Source organism: Cyprinodon variegatus, unplaced genomic scaffold, assembly GCF_000732505.1.
Source record: "Cyprinodon variegatus isolate N-32 unplaced genomic scaffold, C_variegatus-1.0 Scaffold212, whole genome shotgun sequence".
NCBI lineage: Eukaryota > Metazoa > Chordata > Actinopteri > Cyprinodontiformes > Cyprinodontidae > Cyprinodon > Cyprinodon variegatus.
Genome location: NW_015150665.1, coordinates 122,636 through 150,066, shown reverse-complemented (window position 1 = coordinate 150,066; position 27,431 = coordinate 122,636). Strand labels below are relative to the sequence as shown.

The 27,431-nt window shown below is 38.5% G+C and overlaps 2 protein-coding genes across 2 annotated transcripts; one reads left to right on the top strand and one right to left on the bottom strand.

Moving 5' to 3' along the window:
• Positions 1 to 1,403: 1,403 nt before the first annotated feature.
• On the bottom strand, positions 1,404 to 13,702 carry tgfbrap1 (transforming growth factor beta receptor associated protein 1). The gene is made up of 13 exons (XM_015380376.1): positions 13,450 to 13,702; positions 11,666 to 12,381; positions 11,257 to 11,451; positions 8,286 to 8,440; positions 7,673 to 7,755; positions 7,009 to 7,189; positions 6,744 to 6,904; positions 6,113 to 6,170; positions 5,884 to 6,027; positions 5,402 to 5,545; positions 5,045 to 5,201; positions 4,490 to 4,938; positions 1,404 to 2,935 (listed from the first exon to the last, which is right to left on the bottom strand). Exons 2-13 carry the CDS (start codon positions 12,360 to 12,362, stop codon positions 2,747 to 2,749), a joined length of 2,613 nt encoding a protein of 870 aa, XP_015235862.1. The 5' UTR covers positions 12,363 to 12,381; positions 13,450 to 13,702; the 3' UTR covers positions 1,404 to 2,746.
• A 498-nt stretch (positions 13,703 to 14,200) lies between these two features.
• cul4a (cullin 4A) lies at positions 14,201 to 26,778 on the top strand. Its single transcript, XM_015380377.1, has 20 exons — positions 14,201 to 14,804; positions 16,710 to 16,825; positions 16,979 to 17,082; positions 17,382 to 17,451; positions 17,532 to 17,605; positions 17,681 to 17,843; positions 17,918 to 18,007; positions 18,098 to 18,180; positions 22,272 to 22,339; positions 22,816 to 22,934; positions 23,347 to 23,539; positions 23,661 to 23,765; positions 23,864 to 23,974; positions 24,647 to 24,732; positions 24,821 to 24,928; positions 25,023 to 25,136; positions 25,213 to 25,318; positions 25,403 to 25,575; positions 25,695 to 25,847; positions 25,942 to 26,778. Exons 1-20 carry the CDS (start codon positions 14,675 to 14,677, stop codon positions 26,035 to 26,037), a joined length of 2,262 nt encoding a protein of 753 aa, XP_015235863.1. The 5' UTR covers positions 14,201 to 14,674; the 3' UTR covers positions 26,038 to 26,778.
• Positions 26,779 to 27,431: the final 653 nt, after the last annotated feature.

Sequence of the window (27,431 nt, the reverse complement as noted above, 5' to 3'; positions counted from 1 at the left end):
AAGCTAAAGGTTAAACTCTCTTTCATTCATTATCAGCCTTGAGACATTTATTAAATTCACATTCTGCCACCTGAGAACATTTTCTAAAGACAAACATCCGTCAAACAAATAATACACCCCTGATGTGCATAAAGTCAACACAGTCTGGCTTCATGAATACATCTTGCCAGTCTGAAAACAGAATTTATGACCTCCAAGCCACACCTCATTGTTATCTGACACACACACAGCATTTAGAAAGCCGTAACAGAAAGATAGTTTACTTTGCTGACAGGCCTGTAAGGAAGTTCAGGGTTTTCAGCGTGACAGAAAACAGCTGACCTCCATCTTCTTCCATTCTCCATGGAGGTGTCACAGCACAAAGGTTAGAACCATAACTCCTCTGAAAAGAGGCAGCGTTTGAAAGCCTAGACGTATTAATCCATTCAGGTATGCTCTTGGACCATCAAAGCAGCACATGATGAAAGGTTTGGTGAAAAGTTTAGAGGTCATATGCTCCAGGCCAACTTGTTTCCTTTAGAAAGAGAAGGAAAAAAAATGATTCCCTTTCTTCATCAGTGGCAGATGCTGTTTTAGATCATGGCTGCCATAAACAATCTGAGGGTTTTATTATCCTGATCTATTATTCTGTGGTGTGCAGAGCAATGTAATCTGGGTTGCAGTGCGTCATTAGATCATGAGATAAAGCAAGAGAACATAGTTTCAGTTATTTAAAGTGCAGAATCATGTTACCTCAGCCTACAGCTTGCTTTTGCCTTTCTTAGACGATACTGCCACCCTGTGGTCGAATGAATTATAGCGTTTAACTTTTTTTTTTTTTGCAGTTTCACTCTGATGATTTAAAAATTAAGTTACACATTTGGCTTTTGTCATTTTCACACAGAATTACAGTTTTAACCTGTATGACCTTAGAAGTCCAAATCTCTTCGGCTCACTTTGTATCGATGATCTAAACAATGAACTGCTGCCCTGTTTGTTTTATTCTTTTGTTTGGTTCGCCCATTTTTTTTTTTTTTTTTTAAAAAGGCCTATCCTGGCCTCCTGGCAAAGTTAGTCTAGAATATGGGTCTGCAACCTTTGGCCCTGGAGCCTAAAAATGACCTAAACAACTAATGTACTATAATAACAAATACCAGTCTTAGAAACTTTAGCTATTTTTATAAAGAATATGTGAATTTTCCCAACAGAGTGAGATTAAAAGAACCAGAAATATGCATTAGAGCCATTTTTCTTTTAATTAGCAGAGATTTTTTTAATGCTTTTTTTTTTTTTTTTTTACATCAAATAGCTTATAGAAAAAAAATCCATGCTTCTTATTGAGCCACTTTAATTCTGACACCATTTCTAAAAGTTAAAATAAAATAAAGTGTTGGTTTTTTTAAGGTGGCAACATATTTCCTAAGAAAGATATTTAACAAAAATAATAGGTTGTTAAAAAGTAATATTTTGCTGTTTGAAACAATATTTATTAGCCCAACTGAGGGAGAAATGTCTCTTTTGATTTGAAATGTTGCAGACCCCTGGTCTAGAACCAACACTGGTGTTAGGCCTAAAGGTAAACCATTTAAACAAACTGGATCCCAAAAATAAAATCCATTATAAGCCGTACTATCTTAGGTAGTATTTTCACGAGTTATAGCAACTTGATTTTTAAAAAAAGCAGGAAATTGCTCCATTGATCTTCCGTTATGGTCTAACCATCACATTATTAATTAGCCATATCTATTCCCACCTAACAGTTCTGGAAAGTTTCCTTTACCAATATACTGTTTATATTTCATCAAGCTCATGTGTTTTGAACAGACATTCATATTATTTTTATAAAACAGAAGGGGGAATAGCATTTGGGCTTCTTGGAGGTGGAAGTATCATGGTTTGGACATCATTGAAAACACTGCTGTTGACAGAAGCTGAAAGCGGCGTTGAAAACCAGTTTTTATTATTCAGACCATAACTATAATTTTGGACCATATTTCACTGTGACCATAACATTTGATTAATAGCACATGTTTGAATTTCCTTCGAGTTCCCTTATTGTGCAGCTGAAGCTGCATTTAAACATACAATTGACCACAAACAATCTTTAAGACTTCACCAGGTCTTTCCAAATAGATTACACAGGTGATGAGGTTCTTTTTTTAAGCAGATCAAAATGAAAATGTAGGTCGGATCCAACTGTTCATGGCAGGTTACCAAGTAAAACACTGAAACAAACACCTGGTGTTCTAGATGAGGAGGAGGAAAGGGCTGCAGAGATGCCATCTCTTGTAAAAGACAGAAAACAAAGAATGTTTTTGTTGTATTCCAGATGAAGACCTAACGACTGTGCACACATTAGGACAGTATAACAAGGCAACCTGACTGAACAAGAACCGAAGCAGTTTTGGTATTATTTCATGCTTCCAAAATATTTGGAAAAGTATTTAAAAAAATCCTGTTCTGTTATATATATTTTTTTTCATAATTTGGGGCTTTAACTCTGTAAGACAGACACAGAAAGAAAAGGAGCTCAAATATCAAGTCTGAACATGTAGCATCGCAGCACAGGAAAAAAACAGCCCAAGGAATCCGTTCTTCAACGCGGTCGCGCTGAATCACCTTCCCTCGCGTTCCTCCCTCCAAACTGGTTTCTCATCTGTGCTTCTTGTTCTCCTAGAAGGCCGCAGCCCATCCAGGCTCTCAGTGCTTCCAGGTGTGGCTCGGTTCCTCCAGTCAAACACCAGACTGTAGTGTGAAATGTCTAATCTCACGTATGGTTGCTGCTATTAGTTAACTGTCTCTTTGTGGGAGAGTCTCTCACTCTCTGCGCGGCACAGTGGACGTGGACAGGCACTCCCCCTGGCAGGCAAACCACGCTTGGCTCGCTGAAGGTGTTGTGGCACAGGTGGCATCCCTTCTTCTCTGACACAAAAATAGGTTTCCTTCGCTCCTTCAACTGTAGAAGAGGGGGTAGAATAAAAAAAAATAAAAAAAAGTTACAACAAACCAAAGAGAAAAACTTGCTTTAAGTAAGATTTAATGAAGCTATGACTATTTAGAATAAATAAAAATGTCTGCTCATTGATTATTTGCGATATGCCACACTTACTGATATATTTAGAAAAATATTATGAAATACATATAATTAGAGGGAGGCTACAGTGTTTTTCAACCTTTCCTTACAATTGGTAACAACCCAGGTTTAAATTCTTGCCCAGAGAACAGCTCATCGCATGGCGCATTCTATCTTACAGCAACTTGTTATCAGAAGCTGCATCATGCTAATAGCTACTGATATAGATTACACCACATTGGCACAATAAACCACAATTAATAAATGACTTATCAAATGAAGATCTAATAATTATTTCTATATGTGCCATCAATAAATTGAAGGTATAGAGGACGATCTTTAATTTCCTGGTGGATCGTCTAAATAAGTGGTCCACCTGATTGTCAATCATTGTAGAATATTTACATAAGGTTGTCCTACGTGCTCGCCCACTTAGGTATCTTTTTCTGCGCATGCTCACATTCAGGTGTATATGTATGGTGAGCTACGGTTTCAGCCAGTCATTGAAGCTCACCTTTCTCTCCGCATTTCTTTGAAAATGGCCGAGGGTCGTAAGAGGAAATGCGTCTACAAAGTGTATGAGAAGAAAAGAAAGGCCACAGAAGAGGCAGATATATACCGGAATGCTTTGCACGGAGATTTCTTCTCGCAAAGCATTCTGGGATTTGCTGACACAGCAGCCCGCTGTTGCCATAGGCTTTCGCTACCTGACAGCGGCAACTAATAAGATGGTGCATGCACTGTGCGGTGGAGTAGTTACGTGACCAAAGGGTAGTAAAAAGCAGTGATCATCTGTCCTAATGGTCAGTTAACTGAGTTCACTATAAAGTCCCTGCTCTATATAGTGATTGAGGGATTTAGAGGTTAGTGCGGCCATTCAGACATAGTATGCCTGTATGAACTATTGGAGCAGCAACTTTTAAACAGAGCGTGCACGAGGAGAAATGGGCTCGTTGATGCTCTTGCACTGGTTTAGTAGACGTTCCCTCTAGGGAGCGGGTACAGGAATTTGCATTTTTTTTTAAGTGGAGAGAAAAAAATTTGCAAAAATTTTCCATTATACCTTTAAAATTGGAAATAAATACAGTACATCTGTGATTCTAGCAATAATATTGACTTTGGAATAAAAGAAAACCAAGAAGTTGTCGTCTTATGACGGTGGTTGAGAAGCAGCCCAACATGGGAGCAGCCCAAGTCCCACCTCCTTGATGTTGATTGATGAGTGACGGTATAAATTAATTCATGGTGTGCTTCCCGGCAGGAACATGACAGACTTTTTAATAAATCAGGAAAGTATTAAACTTACTTCATAAAATCCTAAACTACACTGACAAAAGTTTTCACTCACCATCCACCTGATTAAAATGATCAGTGTCTGACCTCATGAATAAGAATGATAATAAAGAAACCAAGTCCCAGCCATTTCGTGTCGCTCACCCTGTCATGCAGCAGCTGCACGTTCTCAGAGCGGGCGAGTCCCAAAGCGATCTGGGACGTACGGCTGGCGTGCATGCTGGCCCTGACAGCTCGGTTTAAGAAAGGCCTCAGCAGCTGCAGGGACCAGTTTTCTGGGAGCATCCGTAGGACGCGGACGGCATCGAACACCTCGCCGTGCCTGTTTAGGAGATCCACAGCTGCCATCTCCATCTCACTGCTGCCGCCACATCCAGAGGGGGCGTCGTGCAGATAGACCCCGAGGAGGAGGTGAAACAGCCGCTGCCGATAAAGCGGATCTCGATCTGACGAGGCCCAGACGACGAAGGCCTCTGCGGACGGGAAGTCTCTCAGTTTGTGCACCAGTATATGCAGCGCTTTGTCGTGCTCCTCTAATTTCCCATGTAGTGTTGCACGCTCTAGCAGAAGTTCTTCACAGCCCTCCATTTTACCTGATCAAAGTTAAAAAAACAAAAGCACAATTTCAAACCTGAACAAAGCTCTTATTTCTGTTTAAAACAGAAATGTTTTTACTTTATCTTTAAATGCTTTTATTACCTAAAACAAACTGTACACGGTATAAATGAGACTCCCTGAGCATGGCTTGGAGCTTCTCTCTGGCTTTGGTCAGCTGGTCCTCATCCTTAGGCGTCTTCAACAACGACACCACCCTCTCCAGGTATAACACAGCCAAATGTGTGTGGAACTTCTCTTTCTGAAGGCACCAGAAGAAGAAAACAACCTTAAAAAGGTCAAATCCACCCACTGCAGTCCTCTGCATGTAAACTAGGATCCAAATATACAATACAGTGGTTTTCAAGTAATCAAACCGCTGCTCCCTTTTTTTTTATATAAACAAGAATTCTTTCCATCTTCCTGTAAGCTGTATCCCCAAATAAAAGCAAATTTTTTAACCTGGATTTTTCTCTCCAACACCAGGTGTTCCAGATACAGAAGAAGAGCCTGGCTGTGCTTTCCCAGGTAGGCGATGACTTCATCTGGGTTCACCTCCGATCCACCTTTGCAGACAGGCCTCTTGGTAAAGATGTGAACACCTTTCTATAAAGAAAGAAAAATCTATCAGAAAGATTAAAACCTGCAGTCTGAGGAGAGGGATATGATTTTACTTCTAAATACTGCATTTTATACTGCTCCTAAATACTCTTAATATCTGCATTTTTAATACAAATTATTCTTCTTTTGCATTTTCAGTTCAGACAGAAACATAAATATAAACGTTTGCTAAAGAGATTTAGGAGTAATAATGAATGAGGAACAAAAAATATATATATTATGGATGGAAACTAGAAAAATAGAGGCTCCCAGAAAAAAAGGTAAAGTTTGGGTTGAGCGGCTTTAAAAATCAGACAGCAGAGTTACATTTTTGGGGAACCTACGGTGGGATCCTTCCGCAAGGCCCAGTCTGCATACTTCCACACAATCTCCATATTGGAAGAGCAGCAGAGAAAGTCCACAATGTACTCATACAGATCGGATCTGGTGGAGTCGCGCAGTTCACCGTCAACAATACGAATCCACAGCTAAAAGACAGAGAGGGAGGGGTGACCATCCGCTGCAGGCTGCAGCTTTAATCATTTCGGTTCGGAACAATGAAGATGTGCAAACCTGCAGTGCTGCTGCGTCCTGACCGTTAAAATGATAGAGAAGCCCGAGTGCAAAATATCTGAGAAATAAAAGAGCGAGTTCAGTCAAACACATGATTACATTTCTGTGCAGTGATTAAACTGGCCTGATGGAACTGGACGTGGATTTAACAGCTTCATCGGGAAGCTAATTAACAGCGAGGGACAATGAGGAGTATTTATCCACCAAAGGCCCGACTCACACAGTCCTTCAGGAATTGGTCAATTTTATCACTGCAATAATGAAAAAAGATCAAACCGATTCCTTCGTTAATCATCCACTGAAACTCCATATGCCAATTTCCTCAGTTTACAAAGACTTCCTGAGAATAATTTATATTAATTTTCCTCGCTCTTTATAAAGCTGATGAACAAATAAAGCAGAAGAATTGTGCTTTTAGCTGCTGTTAAGAAATGTGCATTTAGATAACAGAGTCTAAACATTTAGGATCAAAATGTCCAACCCTATGTCTGCAGTTCACAATCCAACCGTTTGTTAGGAGAAATACAACTTTATTGTCCATTATTTCCTTCAGGATCTTTTTTCTACTTGTTTAAAACCCCAATATGTAGCCAGATTTTATTTCCAGGAATAATCCTGTAGGCATACACACTTGTGGTATTTCTCCAGCCATGGAATGCTGTCTGTGAGCAGGCACGAGTTGTCTGAAGCCAGCAGATCCAACAGGCTGTCATGATCCTGCTCGGCGTAGAGCTTCAGCAGAGCTGTGTCCACGTCGTCTCTACAGCCGTTCACCAAGTCCGTGCTGCGAACCTGAACGTGTTCAAGAGAGACGGGAAGTTAAAAAAAAAAAAAAAACACAAAACTGTGTCACAAATTACTGGACTGCAAGAAAGATGGGCTGAAGAAGGCGTTACCTCGCCTAAATAACTGATGAGGAAGTTCTTGCATCGCAGCACTTTTCCCTGGTCACCCTGCGCCAGATGGTTGAGATCCGCAAATTCGTGAAGAGGAGGGTGGCAGCGCATGAACGACGAGGAAGCTGGGAGCAGTAAGGGGTAGAGAGATATGAGCTCCCGCACATCCAGCTGACCCTTTCTGAAAAAATGAAAGAAAGGATCATGAGAGGCAGGAAAAGATAAAAAAGTTGAAGACAAAGGAGGAGAGAAGGATACATCAAGACTGGAAATTTCTAAAAAACAAAAAAACAAAAAACAAAAAAAAAAATGTATTAAGATCTATATTAGACAAATATATGTTATTTCAAATGTCCTCCTCTTTAGAGCTGTAAACAAAAAAACAACAAAAAGTTTATATAATCTAATAAATATTTAACAAAGAAGTCACAGGATAGGAAAAATCTTGATTTTTATCAAAACGATAATAACTTCTGGAATATTATTGAAATGAAGAATGCAGGGACTGGATTAATCTAATACAGGTTTATAAATTCAAGATCAAAGAAGAACCATTTAGGAAAATCTATATTTGATTTTTTGACTGAAGCCGCAGATGGATGGGAGGAGTAATAAGGGAGGGAAAACTGGTGAAGAAATCCAGAAATGGACGACTAGCTTTTACCTAAAGTGTTCTTTAGCCTCCAGGAACTGAAGCTGACCAAACTTTATGAACCCGGCCTGCTGAAGGATTCTTCTGTGCAAAATCTGAAGAAAATGTCAACAAAGCAGAAATAGTGACAGATTTTACTTCTTAAATCATCTGTCAAACTGTTTCTCTTGCTCAGGTCAACAATGAAAACATCACTAACCAGATGCTGCTGTTCACGGGAAACATAAACAGAAACAAGTGAGTAATTTGGGAGAACAATGAACAGACTGCTGCATAATAATAAAAACGTCATTTTTCAATAAGCTGTTCTAAACGCCTCCATAAACTTTATATAAAGACAAGAAATTTTAAAAAACATTCTGTCGTCTTTCCTTACATTTTACTTTAACGACAGCAGAAATATAATCAGAAGATAGCTAAGGGTTTTATTTTTGTCATTGCTTATATTTTCACTCACTTCTTTAGCCTTTTATAATACCTAAAGCATTCAGATACATTCCACTTGGTATTAATAGTTATTTTAGGCCAGACCTTTTATCTTCTATTTTCTAATCCACCTGTTCAGGTTTCGGCTTTACTTTCTATTGCCAAGTTTATGAAACGAAAACATACTCCAGATATTTACCTGGAACTTGTCTTTGGGAATATTCCTCTGTGCTCCCTCTGTTAGGACCAGCGCTTCCTCCACTCTGTGGCTGGCCAGTAAGTCTTGAATCTGTCTCTCCAATGGCAGAGGAACCAGGACGTACACAGCCTTAGTGGAAGCCAGCATGACCTTCCCTAAATCACACACAACCATCACAGACGAATCAGCTGGACTTACAAAGAGAAAACTGGCTACAATTCCTTTTAATCAAGTTTTTGCAAAGTAAGGACAAATCCCTTTTTATCATACAAAAAAAAAAAAAAAAAAAAAAAAAAAGATGGCAAACTGGACGAAATCTGACAGGAATGACTCCATTCTCTAGTACAGCTCCAAAGCAGACATTCTTTAAATATCCCTAGTAGATCTGTGCAAACCTAGTTTTCAAAGTTCAGGTGCAACCTCCTGCATTTAGAGGACATTTAATGAACAAAGAGTTCACCATTATGATCAATAATCCTTTCTATGAAGGCGTCAAAAGTTTAGCCTGATAAACATGATTAAATGTGAGATTAAATGTGTAATTTAGTTTGGCCCCGATTAAAGCGACATCGGAAGATTGTTGATGAGAACAACCCGTTTTTTTCAAATTGCTATCTGTGTGCCTATTGGCCAACACTCTGACCAATGAACGCACCTGAATGTGACGTAGGAAGCGCAACAGAAAGCTGGAGGGGGAGTGTAAATAAACAGCCTGTCGGAAAAACGGCGAATACGTCAGCACGAATGAGCGTAGAGCCACTTCATGCTCGCGTTTCAACGAAAACCCCAAGTCTAATCCTTCCAAAACTCAGTCAAACGAGAACTGTTCAATAGCTGTTGCTATCTTCCTTGTTATGCTTTCTCCAGTGTTATGCACCCTTAAAAAACCCCGCCCAATTTGCATCCAAATATTCAAAACAGATCTCTGCGTTGTGATTTGCCCTCCAGTTCTAGGGCCTGAGGCATTCATCGAGGCTAGACCACATGATTTTGCCCGCTGGCGGGTGGGTCTAGTTTAATACGCTGTCAAAGGTTAGTTAGTTTGACAAAATAAAAGAAGAGCTAAATGTAAAATCGGGAGAATTTTTTGTGTGTAATATTTTCATTTTCTGAGTCACTGAACCTGAGATTCCATCATCAAGGTCAGAAGTTCCCAAAGTGGATTAGGAACTACTGTTCTGATGAGCAAAATATATCATAAAATACATTAATGTAAATGTCCCATTAAATAAGTAGATGTGATATTTATTTATGGGATGCATGATCATGATATATCAGTATTAACATCCTTATTAGTTTGAAATATATCGGACTGATGGGTGAAACTGGGTCCACTTTTTGATTGGGGTGTTGACTTTTGTGGTGTGATAGTGATGTAGTAAAGAATTGTGGGAGTTAATCTGAAACATAAACATACTGTCAGTGTGGGGGTTTTTCTTTTAATGGTGCTCAACAGCTTTTATATCATTAAGGGATATCAATAATAGCTCTCATTTTAATATCGCTCCATTCCTATTCAATTATTTATCTAATACATGATTCTAATGTTATATTTACAAAACTGTAAAATCCACAATTAAATAATGAAATACTCCATCTTATTATCAAAATATACATTTAAAATAAATAAGTAAAAATATGTTAAAACCTAAACATGATGTTTAATCCCCCTTATAGTTTTAAATAAATATAGAGAAGTAATTCTTTGTATTTTTAGAAACTGTTGTATTGTTATTTCTGGGGTTACAGGCTAAAGCGTTTGGGAACCCTCCTCCTCAAAGAAAAAAATCCAAAAAATTGACAGGAGCAGAAATGCTCCTTTTGGCTTAGACACCGAGAAAACATTTAATCTAAAATGAAAAAATTTAGGATTTCTTTGACAAGTTTAATCATCTGAGTAATTTTCATCTTAACCATGACTGATTCTATGATTTGAAATTACCATTTATTTATTTTTTATTCTTTAAGTTTTGAAAAGGTTCCGATATATATATATTTTTTATTTATTTATTTATTTTTTCAGCTTAAACTTAATCTGCATTTGATTTATTGTTTGATTGTATAATCATTTACTGTTTTATAATCATTCATTAACATGGTCCACTGGCTTGATTGCAAATGTTTCTTTTTTAATCATATATTTATTAATAGTTACATATATTTTTAGTTTGTTAGTTGTTACTTTTCTCTACATACATTCACTGATTTCCCTTTTTTTTTAATACTTAATTACACTAGGATAATGTCATTTTATATTTAAAAGAGGCGAAAATGTGGAGGGAAAATTTTGATTTGTACTCATTTCTTATTTCATATATTGATTTATGTTATTTGCTTACTGAACACTTTTTTATTTAGTCTGTTTCACCTGCAAGGCCAGAAAATTTCTGAATGAAATGAGTGTTTGGAACAAGAAATACTTATTCCCATAACAAGCCACATTCTTCTCAAGGTTTATTAATTAAAACATTTTACTGTTTAACCAAAGCGTCTACAATTTGTTTAGACTCTGACTGCTTTGCATTATTGTAAGTAAGGGAGACAAACTTTTGTCTATTAAGAACAGGGCTGAACAGCATGCAATGAGGGCTTTATGTTGTCTTGTTCTCTTTTTACTTTGCAAAGTAAAATAAAGTACCGACTGAGTAAATCCATCGATCTCCATTTAAATAACTGGACTGTATAGATGAATACTTTTTTTACACGACAATTCCCCCAAAGATGAGTGTAAAATCTTTTGATTTGATCATTTCTTTCACACAAGTTCAAACATGAGGATGTTTATTGTTGGACAACGTTTTGCCCCTTCTGGGTAAGACGCTGCGGCTTTTAGACTTAAAGCCTGAAAGGAGCAGAGATATCAAATCTACCCTTAAAGAAAACAAAACCATTGCCTTTATATGTAAAGAAAGAAGCGTTTTTGTTCCTATGCAAAATCCAGATGCGGATCCAAAGGATTAAGTCAGGATACCTTCGACATCTTGTAGAACTTGTCCATCTCTGAATGAGAGCGTCTGCTTCAGTTGTTGGTCCAGCATGCTGTGGATGGTAATGAAGTTCTCATCCAGAGCCACCACATATGGAAAACACACAGCAGCAGCCATCACACTCTCAGACCAATTAACCGGAGCCCGCTGTGATGCGCCCTCTGCGTTAGCGAACATCCCTGGAGGAGGGGGCAGATGAAATAAAAAACTTTACTAAGCAGGGGGGAAACATCTAAACTATGTTTTATGCAGAAACAAACTTCACCATACAAAACTTTAATCTTCGGGAACAGAAACTACACTGTATAATAAATTAAAATCAATTTAAAATGATATTTAGATAACCTTTTTTGTTCCCCTGCAGAAAAATATTTCAAGCCATATTAGACCTACCAAGACCCCCAGGTGCTGCGAGGAGGAACTCCTCTCGGCTGATCCTCTTTACAATGGGTGTCCTCTCCTCGCTGTTGTAAGGGAAGAGGTCCTGTGAAGCTCCTGTGTTGTAGTTTAGGATCATGTACTGTGTTGTGAGGGCCAAGCACAAGAAGTATCCATCGATGCTGACGGCGACGGGCTGCTCAGGAGTGTTCACCTCTTTGACCAGCTGCACTCTGTCCTCATAGACCATGTAGATCTGAACCGTCCTCCTCTTGGATGACAGCACGCCCATTTCCACGCAGAACGGATCCCCGTTGACGGGGTTCTCGTTGATGCAGAACGCAGTCACGCCTCTGATTTTCACCCCGCCGCCAGCTGCCGAGGGAACAGACTCCAGAGTCACCATGTCGACGAGGAACACTATGCCGTCGCAAAGCACTATCAGACGCTCCAAAGCGGAGGCGGCGCGCAGCTCAGCAACCGGTTTCTTGAGGCCGAGGTATTTGTGAAGCAGCTTCTGGGCCGAGTAGCTCAATCTGCCTTTGGAGGAAGTGACCTCGTCCAGCAGGAAGTGGTGGATGAAGCAGTCATTGGTGCCCACGTACAGGTGCCGGCCGCAGCACTCGATGCATTCTATGTTGATGCGAGCTTTGTCGCCCATGAGGAGGTCACGCTCCACAGCGGGGACAAGCTCAAAAGCCTTCACACTCATCTCAGCCACGGCATCTAGACTAAAAAGCAAATACAAAGCAAACAATCAAACATCAACACAACTGCAGCTATGACTGATTTAAGGTCTGCATATAGTAAAAATCCTGAATCACTGCCAAGATCATGTGATATACCTTATGAGTCATTTGTGTTGGAAATGACTATTACTGTCAGGTAGATCAGACCCTTTTAATATTACTTTTGTGCATCTAAGAAATTAATCTAAACAGTGCAAACAGGTCAGTTAAAGCTGTAGCACTAGAGGTAAAACCTGATCATTTTATGATACTCATTATTATTAAAAAAAATAAAATATTGCAGTTTTAATTAGAACAGCACCATAAAACAATAATTTCATACCATCTGACCAGTTTATGTTTCTAATCTTTCCTTATCTCAGTGTTTCTGATCCATTCTGCATGAGCCTGCCAGTCTTCCATCTAACAGTCTGTTTTAAATGGCATCTAATGAGTGACAGATTTCAACACATGAAGCACGTGACTCTGCACTTCCTGACCGTTAAACCATTGATATAAAAACATATACATTATATACCTGTGTATATATATGCTGTTTTTCGGTTATAAACAAAAAATATCCAAGACAAAAAATTATAGAGGAAAAAAAAGGGAGAATCTGTTTAATACTTTGGGATTGGTGTTAGCTTCCTGTTAGCTTCCGAAAGCAAGCGCTTAATAACGGCAAGAAAGTTGTCTTATAGTTAATAGAAACTATCTGGTGATAAAGTATTTTATTTAAATTTTATTACTTGTGTAAAGCGATTAAATTTGGGTGTCTGGTTGTATTTTAATCCGTGAAAAACTGGTTATGCTACCACTAGCTTACGCAGACTTAGCCAGGCTAAAGCTAACTGTTTAATATATAGTTGTTGGATTTTCCCTGATACTACTAAAAACGGGACTTGTTCGTTTTGTGTTCAGTGCAGATGTTTCATTTCAACATGTCTGCGTGAAAAAATTCACATAAATCCAGTCCATCTCACTTCCCTTGATCTGATCGTCATCAGAGCAACTCCCTTTTGCCGAGTTTATGGAGGAGTTGTCGGCGTTAGCAGCCAGGATACCTACCGCTGCAGAGAGCGCTCAGGACGGCAGGCCGAATCGGCACCGACAGGCGAGCCCTAATAATATGGAGAATGCCACCGCCATGCGAGGTTTCTAAAAATATACACCATGGTACCCAAGAGTAGGGGCCGAGGCAAGCTGGGGAAATCTGCGCTTTTACTGGTCGGGTCCTTCCCTATCCTCCCATCTGAAGCTCAGCTAGCTGCAGGTGGAACACAGGTGCGTTCAAGGCCACCCAAAAAAGGCGGAAATCTATCAACGAACATGAAAACAACATGTTACCACGGCAATGATGCTGCTAGCCAAATATATAACTATGAAAGTCAGAAAGAAAAAAAAAATCTGATAATGTACCTAAAGCTGAAATGTTCAGATTCTTATTTACAACTACGATAAACCTCTAACAAAAAATATATTCTACATTTCCTCTGCTTTTCAAATTAGGACAACAAAAGACGAGTATTATTTTTGAACATGTTATTTATGTAGGTGTGATGTAAATATGAGTGAAACTGTAAATTAGAGATATTTTCATTATGATCATTAAGAAAATAAAATAAGTAGGCTTACTTCTAAGTACAGTATGTATTTATGCTTCTTAACTGTAAAGCAGGGGATATAAAGTTGGCATTTAAAAGTATTGCTAAAATAGGGGCCAACTTTTTAGCACAAGTAAAAACAATGACAAACTTAAACGAATCGCAAAAATCCGAGCTATTCTTGAACGCATCTATCCAAGTGAACCCGTCTGAGAAAAGCCATTTTGTTATGCTAGCTAGCTAAATGGTAAAGACAGCTACCAACAGCATGAGTCTGATATATCAGCTCTAACTATGGAGCTCTTTTTTTCTTTTGCCCAACTTATTAACCAAACCGGTTTAAATCCGTATATAGTCCGCACTGACACGGACTAGCCTACAAAGCTATAAAAGTGGCGAATGGGACGGAAACTGGTCGCTGAAGTGTGCTGCAGTTTCAGTTAACAGTTAGCTAGCTATGTGTCTACTTAGCTTTCTATAGTTTATTTCTCCACCTTCATTCGTGTCGTTTTTGCTTTCTCTGTGCTTTAAATAGGGCTCATATTGTGCTGGCTAAAGGCCGTCTAGTTCAGCTAACGGACCGCATCGCTAAAAGCGATAAAACAAAAAAAGGCAACAGAAGAATCCAGCAGTAACTAAGCAAAAACACTGTGAAGCATAGAGCGGTAAGCCAAAGCGCTAATCTGATAATGGCAGAGGACACCCGACAGGACAAGAGGGCCAGCTTCTCTGCTCTGACCGAGCACAGCACCAACGGGATGGCCAGGACCTCAGGAAAAACAGGCGCCTCCAAAAAAATAGTCATCAAAAACTTCAAAGGTACCGTCACTGAGGGGCTTTATGATCATCATCAGCTACAGGGGGCTGAGGATGGGCTCATGCTGCAAAAGGTTTTATTTATTGGGGATGTTTCTTGAAAAGTTAGTAACATTTCTGTTCCATGCTTAGATAAACAAGCAATGGCCTGTCTTTGATTTGTTTTTCTTGATGTGATTCACATTTCAAAGCAATCAGCTCTGTACTTTCCTTCTAAGCATTTTAATTTCTACAAAAAACAAAACATCAACCTTCGTTTTGGTATGCAAAAGATCTCTGGCTTGCTGGCTCTCAGCTAAGAGGAAGAACAACTTTACAGCATTAAATAGGCCACCTCCCTGTGGAAACCTTTACTCCAGGGAAACAACAGTTGTATAAATGACTTAAAACCTTCAATTTAAAATAATCCTGGTCTCAAAACATCTGATATTTTCTGCCATATTGTTGCAACCAATGCACAGACTTTTTTTATGGAGATGAAGGAAGAACAAAACCAGAGTAACCAGAGTGCTAGTTTCCTCTTGCTACAGATAGCTCCTGTGCACTACCTGCCAGCTGGCTGAAAGAAGGCTTCTAAATATTTCTTTTGCTTTGAAGAAAGAAATATTTGTCTGTTTTCAAATATTTCTGGTAGCAGAAAGTATTGGCAATCATTGTGTGGAAATTATAGAGAGTGCCCATCAAATTAGTCTAGGGCTGAAACTGTTAATCAGAATAATCACGATTAATCGATTAATGAAATATTCATGGAATAATATAGTAATCGATTAATTGTTAACTGATTAGTCTGAAACATACCTTTAGCTGACAGAGCAATCCTCTTAAAGATAAAAAAAAACTTCATAAAATATAGTCAATATATTGTTAAAACACTTTATAGTACCGTATTTGTTTATTTTGTAACTCTTCACTATTATGTTATTCTTATACATTTTTCTAAGGTCTACATTTGTGTGACCATTTTTTCTATAATCTTTTTGCTGCTGTAAGCGGCAGAATTTCCCCCATGTGGGACAATAAATGGATTTTCTATTCTATCTGTCCCCAGAACTGCTCAAATGAAAAAGTTTTAGTTTCATGTGGTTTAAATTGTATTGAAAATCTTTTTAAATTAACTTTTTACTCTCCGATTGTTGATTAAAAAAAAAAAACAATCATCAGATTAATCGATTAGCAAAAGGATTGTCAGTTTTAGTATGAAAATGAAGATTCTAAAATGATGTATTTTACTCCAGGTTATTTTTCCATAGGACTCTTTTACTTCTGCAGCATACGTCTGTGATTGTCTTTAAGCAGCTGGGTGGATTTCTCTATTTAAAGTTTTGATAAATTGTAAAAGCTTAAACTTTTTAGAGATAAAGGATGTAAATATGAGAGAAAAACAGGTTCATTTGTACAGATGTTATGAAAATCCCACTGAGACGGAATATTTTAAGTGTATATAGCAATATGTTTTTGAGCTTTAATGAATATCAAGGCAGAAATAATTATTGGAACTGAAATTATTGAAATCATGATTAATCTATTATTAAATGACCAACTGGTAATCAGTTCGAATCGTTACATAGAGAAATGGTTCACAGACTAAAACATAACATTTGCTGAATGAAGCCCTACTTACAGCTGCAAGAAACACAAAACTCTTCAAAAAATATAAGATTAGTCAATAAATAGAAAAAATAATCAATAGAAAAATTTCTAGCTGCTGTCCTAATAAATATTCTATGAATGCCGAAGATTTCTTTTGAGAAATTAAGTTCTTAATAAAATGTCATTTAATAATAATCAGTTATAAAATCATTGAATAGGTGTCACAGCATTTTTTACAAAGTAAAAGTTGTTTCTTCTTCCTGCTTTTGTTAATTGTGTGATTAAAATGTATTTTTTTGTGTGTGTTTTTTTTAACAGACAGACCAAAACTAGCAGAGAACTACACAGAGGACACATGGCTGAAGCTCCGCGATGCGGTGAGCGCCATCCAGAACAGCACTTCCATCAAATACAACCTGGAAGAGCTCTATCAGGTTGGTGTGTTTATGGATCAAGCTGTTGAGCAAAATCGGAAACTGAATATTAAAATTGCTTCAGAACGTCTCTGTGGAGAAGGCTGAGGTTGTGTCTGATTGTTTTCTTGTTTATTTTGCTGTGACTCTTCTCAAACGTCTCACTGACAAAAGGCTGTGGAGAACCTGTGTTCCTACAAAGTTTCCCCCACGCTGTACAAGCAGCTGTGCCAGGTGTGTGAAGACCACGTGCGAGCCCAGATTCACCAGTTCAGAGAATATCCTTTTTCTGTGTTTATTTTTTATCCATAACCTCATCAGGACACCTTGGAAAAAACATTTAGAAAGCACAGAGGTAGTGAGATTTTTTTTTACATTTTTATTTTGGTATTGTTTTATAAATTGTGGGATCAGGTAGTTCATGTGATAAATGCGCAGCTTTATAACCATATCTCCACTTTGTGTTCATTATATCGGCTGCCTCCTTCACATGCTTTAAAGTCAAGGATTAAAAGTTAAGAGTTTTAAAATGAGAGAAAGTTGTTTTTTGTGGTTTTCCCTTTAACCTGGAGCTCACAGAGTCTCTGGACAATCTTTCCTTCCTGAAACGAATGAATCGCTGCTGGCAGGATCACTGCAGGCAAACTGTAAGTAAGGAGTCTGAATGCCTTGGCTAAGAGAAGTCTTCAGTTAATCCGCGCTGATAAATCGATTTCTCTATTTTTAGATAATGATCCGAAGCATCTTTCTCTTCTTGGATCGAACATACGTGCTTCAGAACTCTCTCCTCCCCTCCATCTGGTAAAGTTTCTTAGCTTTCTTCGTTTTTTCCATCATGCAGTCAGGCAGATGATGATGTTGATCTGTTGGCTGCAGGGATACGGGGCTGGAGCTGTTCCGCACCCACATCGTGAGCGACGCGGCGATTCAGAAGCGAACGGTGGAGGGCATTTTGGAGCAGATAGAGTTGGAGCGAAATGGGGAGACTGTGGATCGCAGTCTGCTGCGGAGTCTGTTGGGGATGCTGTCAGACCTGCAGGTATCGGATGTCCCGTAAACAGCTTCAGGCTTTGTTTGTTCAAGTCCTGACCATTGTGTTCTCCATCTTCAAAGGTTTATAAGGACTGCTTTGAGGAGAGGTTTTTGACAGAAACAAACCGTCTCTATGCTGCTGAGGGGCAGCGGCTGATGCAGGAGAGAGATGTGAGTGGATCGTCTCATGAAACTGGCCACGTTGATCGCCTGTATCTTTCTTCACATTTCAGTAATTTATCTTTTTTTATATGTTCGTAGGTGCCTGAATGCCTGCACCATGTGGCTCGCCGTTTAGAGGAGGAGAATGATCGAATTGTGAGCTACCTCGACCAGAGCACACAGTAAGATCCATGACGGTTTAGTTCAGTCATCCATCAATTAAATCAGTTCCGTCTTAGGGGGAAAAATATCCAGAGTTTAATTAAAAGATCCTAGTGTCCTGCAGCCCTTATATCTGTACACACGGCTACACAATTGAATAAAAACTGAGTTATCTCTAGTGTTGCACTGATACCAGTATCGGGCAGGGCCCTGATCCAGCACTAAAATGGTGGTATCAGTATCGGCGATTACTGAAAAATAGGGCATCTGTACCGTTTTGAGAGCCAAAAGTTTATTCAGCTATTGTCATCAATTCAAGGTTGGCAATAAAAAATTCTACTGGATTTACTTCGTATTATTTTTCCTGCTTCACAAAGGTAGGCAGCAGCTTGAGAAAGCCATGATGGGAATTATTTTACACCCAAGTAGTATGTAGTTCTTCATATATATACACACACACACATACAGATCAATTTCAAACAGATAGTATCAGTATTGGCCAATACTACACAATCAGGTGTCGGTGTCAAGGCCAAAAAATAGCATCAGCGCAAAACTAATTATCTCCTCAGCAGGAATTGATTTCTAGAGAATCCTGCTAATGGCCCAGTTATTTAATCCTGATTCATTTGATTATTTAATTGTTGGAGCTGAGAGATCTAAACGTTCTAGTTGCTGGAATTAGACCCCCCTTCATTAACCTGTCTGTCCCTCCTTTCTTACTTGGGCCAAAAGGGACAGAGAACTCTGGAAATTGGAGTCTGAAAATAATTTTTGGATGATAAATGTTTAATGTACCCTGCACTAAAATGTGGTAAAATTTGATAATCTTCATCTTTAAAAGAGTACTTCCTGCTTTAGTTTTAGAAATGTATCCTATAATCATAGATTGTTTAGACCAGGGGTCTGCAACCCCGAATGATAATCCTAAGAGACATAATTGACTCCAGTCCTGCCAAAAAAACTTGTTTAGAGGCGCAAATATTACATGCATTTATTTTATATATATATATATATATATATATATATATATATATATATATATATAAGACCATATTTGATAAATATTTACCACAGGATATTGTCCTTTTAAAATAACCTCTGTGCCATTTGAAATTTTAGGTTATAAAATTAAGGGGAAAATGTGCAAAAAGAGAATAAATATGTTTTGAATGGGTTGCTAAAAAAAACGAAAAAGAAATTACATTTATTAAAGGTTAAATAATACATTTCTGTTATATTTAATAATCAATTCTTTTTTTGAAATTTAATGCAATTTTCAATTAAAATATTTAAAAGAATTAGCTGGAAAGCCAGCTAATTGCCAAGTGTCTAGAGAGGCACTTGTGGCCGCGGAGCTGCAGGTTGCAGACCCCTGATTTAAACTGAGCCGCTGCTGGCACAGCCTTTCTGTTGCTTTCACTCATATTTAATGGTAGACATGTCCAGAAAGGGCCTTGTTTTTACTATTGTTAAAGATAGGCTCTGTGTATGCACCCTGATGCTCTATCTTTTCCGTTTTTTCTTTTTTCCTGAAAAGAGATCACTTGGGACAAACTCTTTAAGTAACATTTCATAACTTATATGTATTAAATAACCAGGAGACATGACAACAGATTCTGATAGAAATTGTAATCTTTCTCGGATCAGAGAAATTACTTACAATATATGGAAGGCAGCTGCTCACCTCCAGGCTCACCTTTCAGGAAGTGGCCCCAATTAAATGTGAAGAAGGCATTTTATACATCTCCAGTCTGCCACATCATCATATTTTACATCACAGACATTAGCAGATGATTAGACATCCATGGCTCCAGCCTTATCTAAAAATTAGGCTTCGTTCTTAGCTGAAGGACACCGCTCTTTCCATTCCCAAATCTTTGCCATGTACAGAATGAAGATTATAACTGTATATCCAAACAGAGGAACTGTCCGAATTAGATTATAACATCAGTTCTGACACGCAACAGGCAGCCAATACCAGGGTGTGATAAACTCACACATCTTCAATGATAATTATCCAAAAACACTATTATAAAATAGTTAATAGGGTTGGAGCTCAAACTGTGAATCCAAAAGCTTCTTTATGGACAAAGGGCATTTATAAAGTGAAGTGATGGGGGGGAAAACAATTATAGAACAGGAGGGGGAAACAATTGCTGCCAATTAGTTTACTTCCAATAATGAACAGTCCTGGCGTGGGCGGGTCGTGCCTCCTGACCCCAGAGTGACATTTGGACTTGAAAGTCCTTATTTTATTAGGCTTTTGCTTTTTACTCTGTAGTTGCCAACTTTCTATCATTCCTATCTTTAATCTGTCAATCACACAATTCAACCAATCCTGACAAAACGCAAAAGCAACATTCTAGCCAACTACATAGAGGGGGCGGGTCTGTGAGGCTGTTGTGACCACCGTAGCTGGTGCGACATAAATATGCGGGCTGTTGTCAACATCACTGATGGAGCAAACAAGAGTGGGCAGAAGCAGCACCATTTCTGTTGGAAGCTAAGATCTACACTTTACAATAGCGTACACATTCATGCTTGGAGAGTAAGCTCCATTAGCAAGAAGCTGATAGTGTAACTCAGCTGGATGTCAAAAAAATGTGAGTAATGACATCACAATTATAACAACAATGAAGTTTATGGTATGTACATATACCTCTCTCCCTGACCCAACACACATAAACCTGGGTTAGTTGCAGGCAGAAGGTAACCACCCTGATCTGACCCTAATGCCGCCATAGCTGAATCAAGAGTTTTTATTTTCATTATGTCTCCATGATCATAGTTTTTGTGAGAACCACCAGCTCTAAATTCACATGTACAAAAACACAGACATAGGTTAATAACACTTATAGAAAAAAACTGACAAACATCCTTAGAATATATTGAAAGTTGAACATAGAAACACATGTTTATGGATTGTAGCATGTAGTATTTAAATAAAATGCAGCTTGTGCTGAAATGGGCTGGAAGTGCAGTAGATTTTAAGGAGAGACGTTCTGTTACTGCCAGCAGGGAGATGATTGCCTTTGCAGCTTTGGAAAATAAACTTTTCTTGAGTCTATTAGTTTCTGACTAGATGTGGGGTATCTAAAGGTATCTAAAGATTGCACTTAGGTAAAAGTAAAAAGTAACCTTTGAAGAAAATATTCAAGTAACAGTAAAACGTATTTGGTAAAAAGGCTACTCAAGTACTGAGTAACTGATCTACTGACTACTCATCACCATAACAACTGATTTAATATTTTACAAAATGATGTAAAATTACACAAGATATTAAGTGACATACAAATTCTGGTGTTTAAAAGAATAAGAAGGAAGAATAAAAAATAAACATAGAGTGATTACACAGTAAAAACATAAAACAAACATAACATTTGTAAAAACAATAGTTATAGTATTTAAGAATAGATTAAATTATCGTATACTGTTTATACTGGCAGACTCAGCAGATGGAAAATAACGTTCAGCCAATGAGCCTTGAATACAAAAAAGGAGAAAGTCTTTCTCTTAATGGTGCATATTTGTTTAAAGCGAGCTTGTTTTCATTAAGTGAAGTTACTCACAATGGATGGAGTAGCCAGACATTTTGCTCAATTGAGAAACATTATCATACATTTACTAGTGCAAAAGTAAAAAGTACAATGATGTAAAACTACTAAAAGTGCTTTTTTTTTTTCAAAAAGTTTCTCAAATAAATGGAACGGAGTAAATGTAACTAGTTAATACCCACCTCTGCTTCTGAAGCAATGATCCTGAAATGTTTTCTTGATGGAAAAGGGAAAACCAGACCAGGTGGTGCTGCAGTAGTTTGCTCTACTAATATGAATGATTATTTCAGCCTGACATCAGTGCTCATGTTTATCAATGTATTTAGACTCATTTTCAACTTTTGAGTGAATAGTGAACTGATTTTTTATTTTATTTTGGTATTTTATTGATATATTTCTTTCTCTAAGCACTGTAGGAGTAGTAATAGAGCCATTTTTAAGACAGAGACTGATACTGAACCCTGTAAACATATTTTATTTGACATAAAACATGTTCAACCTCTTGTCTTAAACTTTTGTAGTTTTTGAAATGAAATGTATGTCTTATTTTACAGGAAACCTCTGATCTGCTGTGTGGAGAAGCAACTTTTAGGAGAACATATGAATGCAATTCTACAAAAAGGTACAACAGCAGGACTCTATTATCATCCCGTCAGATGTGTTGATGTTTTTCATCAATGTTTTCACTTTCTTCAGAGCTGTTTCAGAAGTTTATTAACTGTATAAGGGTGTGAGTTCTTGGAACTTGATCTGTGGTCTTAAAAAAACACCTGATTTTTGCCTCTGCATCAGACTAGAAGACAGTCTGCGTCCTCAGAAGAATAAGAACATGTCCCACTGTCCTGCAATCAGAACGTCTTTGTTTGGCTTCTGATTAGTTAAATCATGTTTGGTTGTTTTTTTTTTGTTTCTTGTTTTTTTTGTTGTTGCTTTTCTTAAGTTCTTAAAGCCTTTGTTCATACAAAGATACATACATGTGGCTTTTATTTGTTTAGATCCCTCAGAGGAGCTTTAATCTGTACTTATTTTGACATCTATGAGCTGTTGAGGTGAGAAAGAAACTAAAATGTTTGCTGTGGCTTTATTTGTTTATGCTAGGTTTGAGTAATCTACTCAATGAGAACCGTGTTACTGAGCTGGCCCTCCTCTACCAGCTCTTCAGTAAAGTGAAAGGTGGACTGCCCACGCTGCTGCAGTTTTGGAGGGACTACATTAAGGTTTGCACATGAATGACGTAATATAGGCTGCGTCTAAACGTCTGCCCTAATCACTATATATTAGTTACACCATTTTAAATGAGTGTCCGAATATCTAGTGGATGAAACGGGTAGTGGACTCGAAATTTCCCACAATGCAGCTTGAAAAGTAGTGATCATCCATGGTCAGTAGACGAGCAGATATATCTTGGTATGCTTTGCAAGAGCTCTCCTCGCAAAGCATCGTGGGATTGTAGGGTTGTAGTAGCGACTAATAACAAAGATGGTGCAGGCACCTTGCGGGGAGGTGGAGTTACGTGACCAATAAGGAGCGAAATTTAATGGTTAGGGCGGACGTTTGGACACAGCTTTAGACGTATTTATTAGACCAGTCTGTGTCTCAGAAAAATAGAAATAAACCATCTGATTGCAGTCATTTGGGGGAGAGATCGTTTGCACACCAGAGAAAGACAAGGATATGGTCCAAGAGCTTTTGGACTTTAAGGACAAGATGGACAATGTGGTGCAGAGCTGCTTTGCACGTAACGAGGCGTTCATCAACGCCATGAAGGAGGCCTTTGAAACCTTCATCAACAAGAGACCCAACAAGCCTGCTGAGCTCATCGGTGGGTAAAGAAAATAATATTCCAATCATCTTTAATCTCAATACGGTCCATTTTGTTTTAATTCTCGCTTAGTTCTGGTCTTTGATAAGATCTTTTGTTGGTCTTTTTGCTTCTCTTCCAGCTAAATATGTGGATTCTAAGTTAAGAGCTGGAAACAAGGAGGCGACAGAGGAGGAACTGGAGAGAATCCTGGACAAGATAATGATCATCTTCCGCTTCATTCACGGTCTGTTAGACCTCAGAGGAATCAACCTTTCATCTTACTGCACCATTACAGTCAGACATCAGTGACAAGACTGACTAAACCTGCTTTCCTTCATACAGGGAAAGACGTGTTTGAGGCTTTTTATAAGAAAGATTTGGCCAAGCGTCTGCTGGTTGGTAAGAGTGCCTCTGTTGATGCAGAGAAGTCCATGCTCTCCAAACTCAAACATGGTGAGTCTTTAGTCCCGCCAGTTGTATTTTTACCTGGGTGTGTATCTTATTACTCCAGACAAATGAAAACCATGTAATAAACCATTGCAAAGTAGTTCATAACTGCAAGTTAGAACAAATAAAAGGAAAATATCTATTAGTCCATTGGGATTCTACCTCTGTTTCTCTGCTGCAGATTAAATTAAATCCATTAAGAAAAGTTTACAGGTCATCTGCAAACAGGACTTTTCATCAAAACTGACAGGCCTATCAGGGAGGGCATTAATCAGATGTTCAAAGATTTGCTATAAACCTTCTGACTGCAGAAGGGTTGATAAAATATAGATCTATTTAAATTTAGCTTAGAAAAGTTGGAGCTTTAATCACCGATTAAGATGGTTAAACACAAATGTATTCCACTATAAGCTAATGCGAAACATCTCATTTTTCTCTACACTCAACAAATATACCCACTATTATGTTTCTATGTCACATAGAATCTGAATAACATACATTAAAGTAGTGAAGAAACCCGAAAAAATTTTCGTTTTTATTTGTAGATTAACTGTAACTATTTGATTTTAATAAGTCTGAAGCCTTAATAGAGTAACTAAATCCTACAATAGTCTGAATCGGGTGTTTGTGGCGTACAAAACATGCAAGCTGTAAAATTTTTATTTAATTTTTTTGCAGAATGCGGTGCAGCCTTTACTAGTAAGCTTGAGGGGATGTTTAAGGACATGGAGCTGTCTAAAGACATCATGATCCAGTTCAAACAGGTACCAGAATGATCTGAACACCTTTAATAGAAAATGATTGGTGTCATTGACACATTAACATGTTTATGCTTTAATTTTCTTTATTCAGTATATGCAGAACCAGAGTGAACCAAGCATGATTGAGCTCACCGTTAACATCCTCACTATGGGCTACTGGCCTTCATATACCCCTATGGAGGTTCATTTGCCATCAGAGGTTAGATTCATTGTGCTTTGTTAGCCCAGTAATAGGATTTGCTTTAATAACTGCAGTCAGTCAATCAGCTGATGCGTTTGTGTGTTCTTGATAGATGGTGAAACTGCAGGAAGTGTTCAAGTTGTTCTACCTGGGTAAACACAGTGGGAGGAAGCTGCAGTGGCAGCCCACACTGGGCCATGCTGTCCTGAAGGCCGAGTTTAAAGAGGTGAGAGTCTGAACGGCTTACAGAGCACTGAGTTATGGACAAAACATCTGATTAAAGTAAATATTTTGTCCCACAGGGGAAGAAGGAGCTGCAGGTTTCCCTGTTCCAAACTCTGGTGCTGCTGATGTTTAACGAGGGGGAGGAATTCAGCATGGAGGAGATCCATGCTGCGACAGGAATAGGTTACACATGTCTTTAAATCTGTAGGGGAGCTGTGAGAGGAGGTGTCTGTGGCTTCCACTGATGGTCTCTGTTGTTTTGCGTAGAGGAGGGCGAGCTCAAGCGAACGCTGCAGTCACTGGCCTGTGGGAAAGCGCGCGTCCTCAACAAGAACCCTCGAGGGAAAGACGTGGAAGATGGAGATCGCTTCAATTTCAACAACGATTTTAAACACAAACTGTTTCGCATCAAGATTAACCAGATTCAAATGAAGGAAACCGTAAGTCCCTCTTAACTTATTGTATTTGAACTGTTTGTTATTTTTACTTTTTAACAAATAAACTGCAGTCTAAACAAAGAATCTACTTTTTTTTTCCTGACCTTTTATTTTATCCACAGGTGGAGGAGCAGGTAAGCACCACAGAGCGCGTTTTCCAGGACAGGCAGTACCAGATCGACGCTGCCGTCGTGCGAATCATGAAGATGAGGAAAACGCTGAGTCACAACTTGCTGGTATCGGAGCTTTACAACCAGCTCAAGTTTCCTGTCAAGGTGGTGACTTAAACCTCATGTCTTCATTTCTTTTTTTCCTTCTCATTGTGGTCAAATCTCACTTTGCTGCTGTTTTTTACCGACTTCTCCGCAGCCCGGAGACCTGAAGAAGCGGATCGAGTCGCTCATAGACAGAGACTACATGGAGCGTGACAAGGAGACTCCCAACCAGTATCACTACGTGGCCTGAGGCGATGCCGCTAAAGCTGCCGTGCTTTTTCTCACAGCAGACGCACAGCTGGCCCACCGCTCAGGCACAGGATTCAGCTCCTCAGCCACCTGACCCGTCTCGTCCCTCACATTCACAAACCTGGATGCAGTGTTCAGAAAAACGCAGAGCTCCAGAGAGACAAGAGACTTGGCTGTGCTGTTCCCCATTCTGTGATCTCCTTAATGGGACTCTGAGACTGGGCTGCATAGGTGGACTGGGCTATGATGGTTGGTTCCGGCTAACTAATCCGCTAATGTAAAACTCATCTGAAAGTTACTAGCACTTTCCTTTGTTTTGTTTCTTCCTTGATTGTTTTTTTTTTTTTTTCCTTCTTACATGACATTATCAATCACTTGTTATATTTCATAACTGGTTTTGTCACAACTTTTTGGGAGTTTTATTGGTTTGTTTTTCTTCTTCATGAGGTGTTCTCCCTTTAATTGGCTGTGCTAACTGCTGAAGGTCGACCTGACCGGATTGGATGCTTGACTGGTTTGAGAAGCAGCTGCTGCTGATGTCTTGAGAGAGAGAGAGAGAAAAAAAAAATGATGATGTGATCGAGCTCATTTAAATGACATGCAGACCATCCATTCGTGTATTTTTCTTTTCAGTATCTAGTATGTTTGACCAAAATGTCCAATGTCACGTGCTGATGTTTTTTGTAGATCGGTCTGTGAGTGCAAAATGTGAATTTGAATAAATGAATATTTAATGAGGAAATATTTTTTCAACAGTGAAAAACCTTTCTAATACTCTTATATATTCTTGAACTCATGCTTTGACACTTCCTGACAGGGTAAAGATGATTTCTGCCTAAAGCATGAAGTGATGCACAGTTTACAGATGTGAAACTGGAGTATATTAAACCATGCAGAAGAAGTACAAACTATATGGTTTCATTAAAGTGCATTACCAACATCTGTGTATAAAGTGAAGAGAAGCTCAGCTGCAGTAAGAATTTACCAGGCTGCTGCTAAGAGTTGGACAGTAGCATTAAGGCAGCCTCTGCGTTCCTGTAGGGCTTTTGCACGGCCTCGTGAATTGATGACGATGTCAGCTGACTGACCTCAAGTTATGTAGGTTGCAGCTTGCAAAGCTCTGCACAGGTCCTCTCCACCATGCTGCACATTAAACTAAGCTGTTTTAACATTTTATAGTCTTCTTTACTCTTCTTATTGTGTTGCAATATTAAATGGAGTTAGAAATGAAGGAAAAAATTATCCCCTTCAGCCTGCAAATTATTCAATCTCAATTATCGAAATTAAGTTCTTTGCTTTTAAAATACCTATTTATTATTATTTCTCTTAAAGCATATAGAAGAAATATGGCAATACTAATAATCTGGTATACTAACCCTGACATACCAGAACAGG

What these genes read in the sequence shown, in the direction of transcription:
- tgfbrap1 (XM_015380376.1), bottom strand. Translation starts at nt 12,362, where the DNA reads ATGAGTGTGAAGGCTTTTGAGCTTGTCCCCGCTGTGGAGCGTGACCTC. An exon ending in CGCAGCACCTGGGGGTCTTG is followed by an intron (nt 11,452 to 11,665) that starts GTAGGTCTAATA and finishes CCCCTCCTCCAG; the next exon opens with GGATGTTCGCTAACGCAGAG. An exon ending in TGTTGGAGAGAAAAATCCAG is followed by an intron (nt 5,202 to 5,401) that starts GTTAAAAAATTT and finishes TGGTGCCTTCAG; the next exon opens with AAAGAGAAGTTCCACACACA.
- cul4a (XM_015380377.1), top strand. Translation starts at nt 14,675, where the DNA reads ATGGCAGAGGACACCCGACAGGACAAGAGGGCCAGCTTCTCTGCTCTG. An exon ending in TCTCTCCTCCCCTCCATCTG is followed by an intron (nt 17,606 to 17,680) that starts GTAAAGTTTCTT and finishes TGTTGGCTGCAG; the next exon opens with GGATACGGGGCTGGAGCTGT. An exon ending in TTTGGAGGGACTACATTAAG is followed by an intron (nt 22,935 to 23,346) that starts GTTTGCACATGA and finishes ATCTGATTGCAG; the next exon opens with TCATTTGGGGGAGAGATCGT.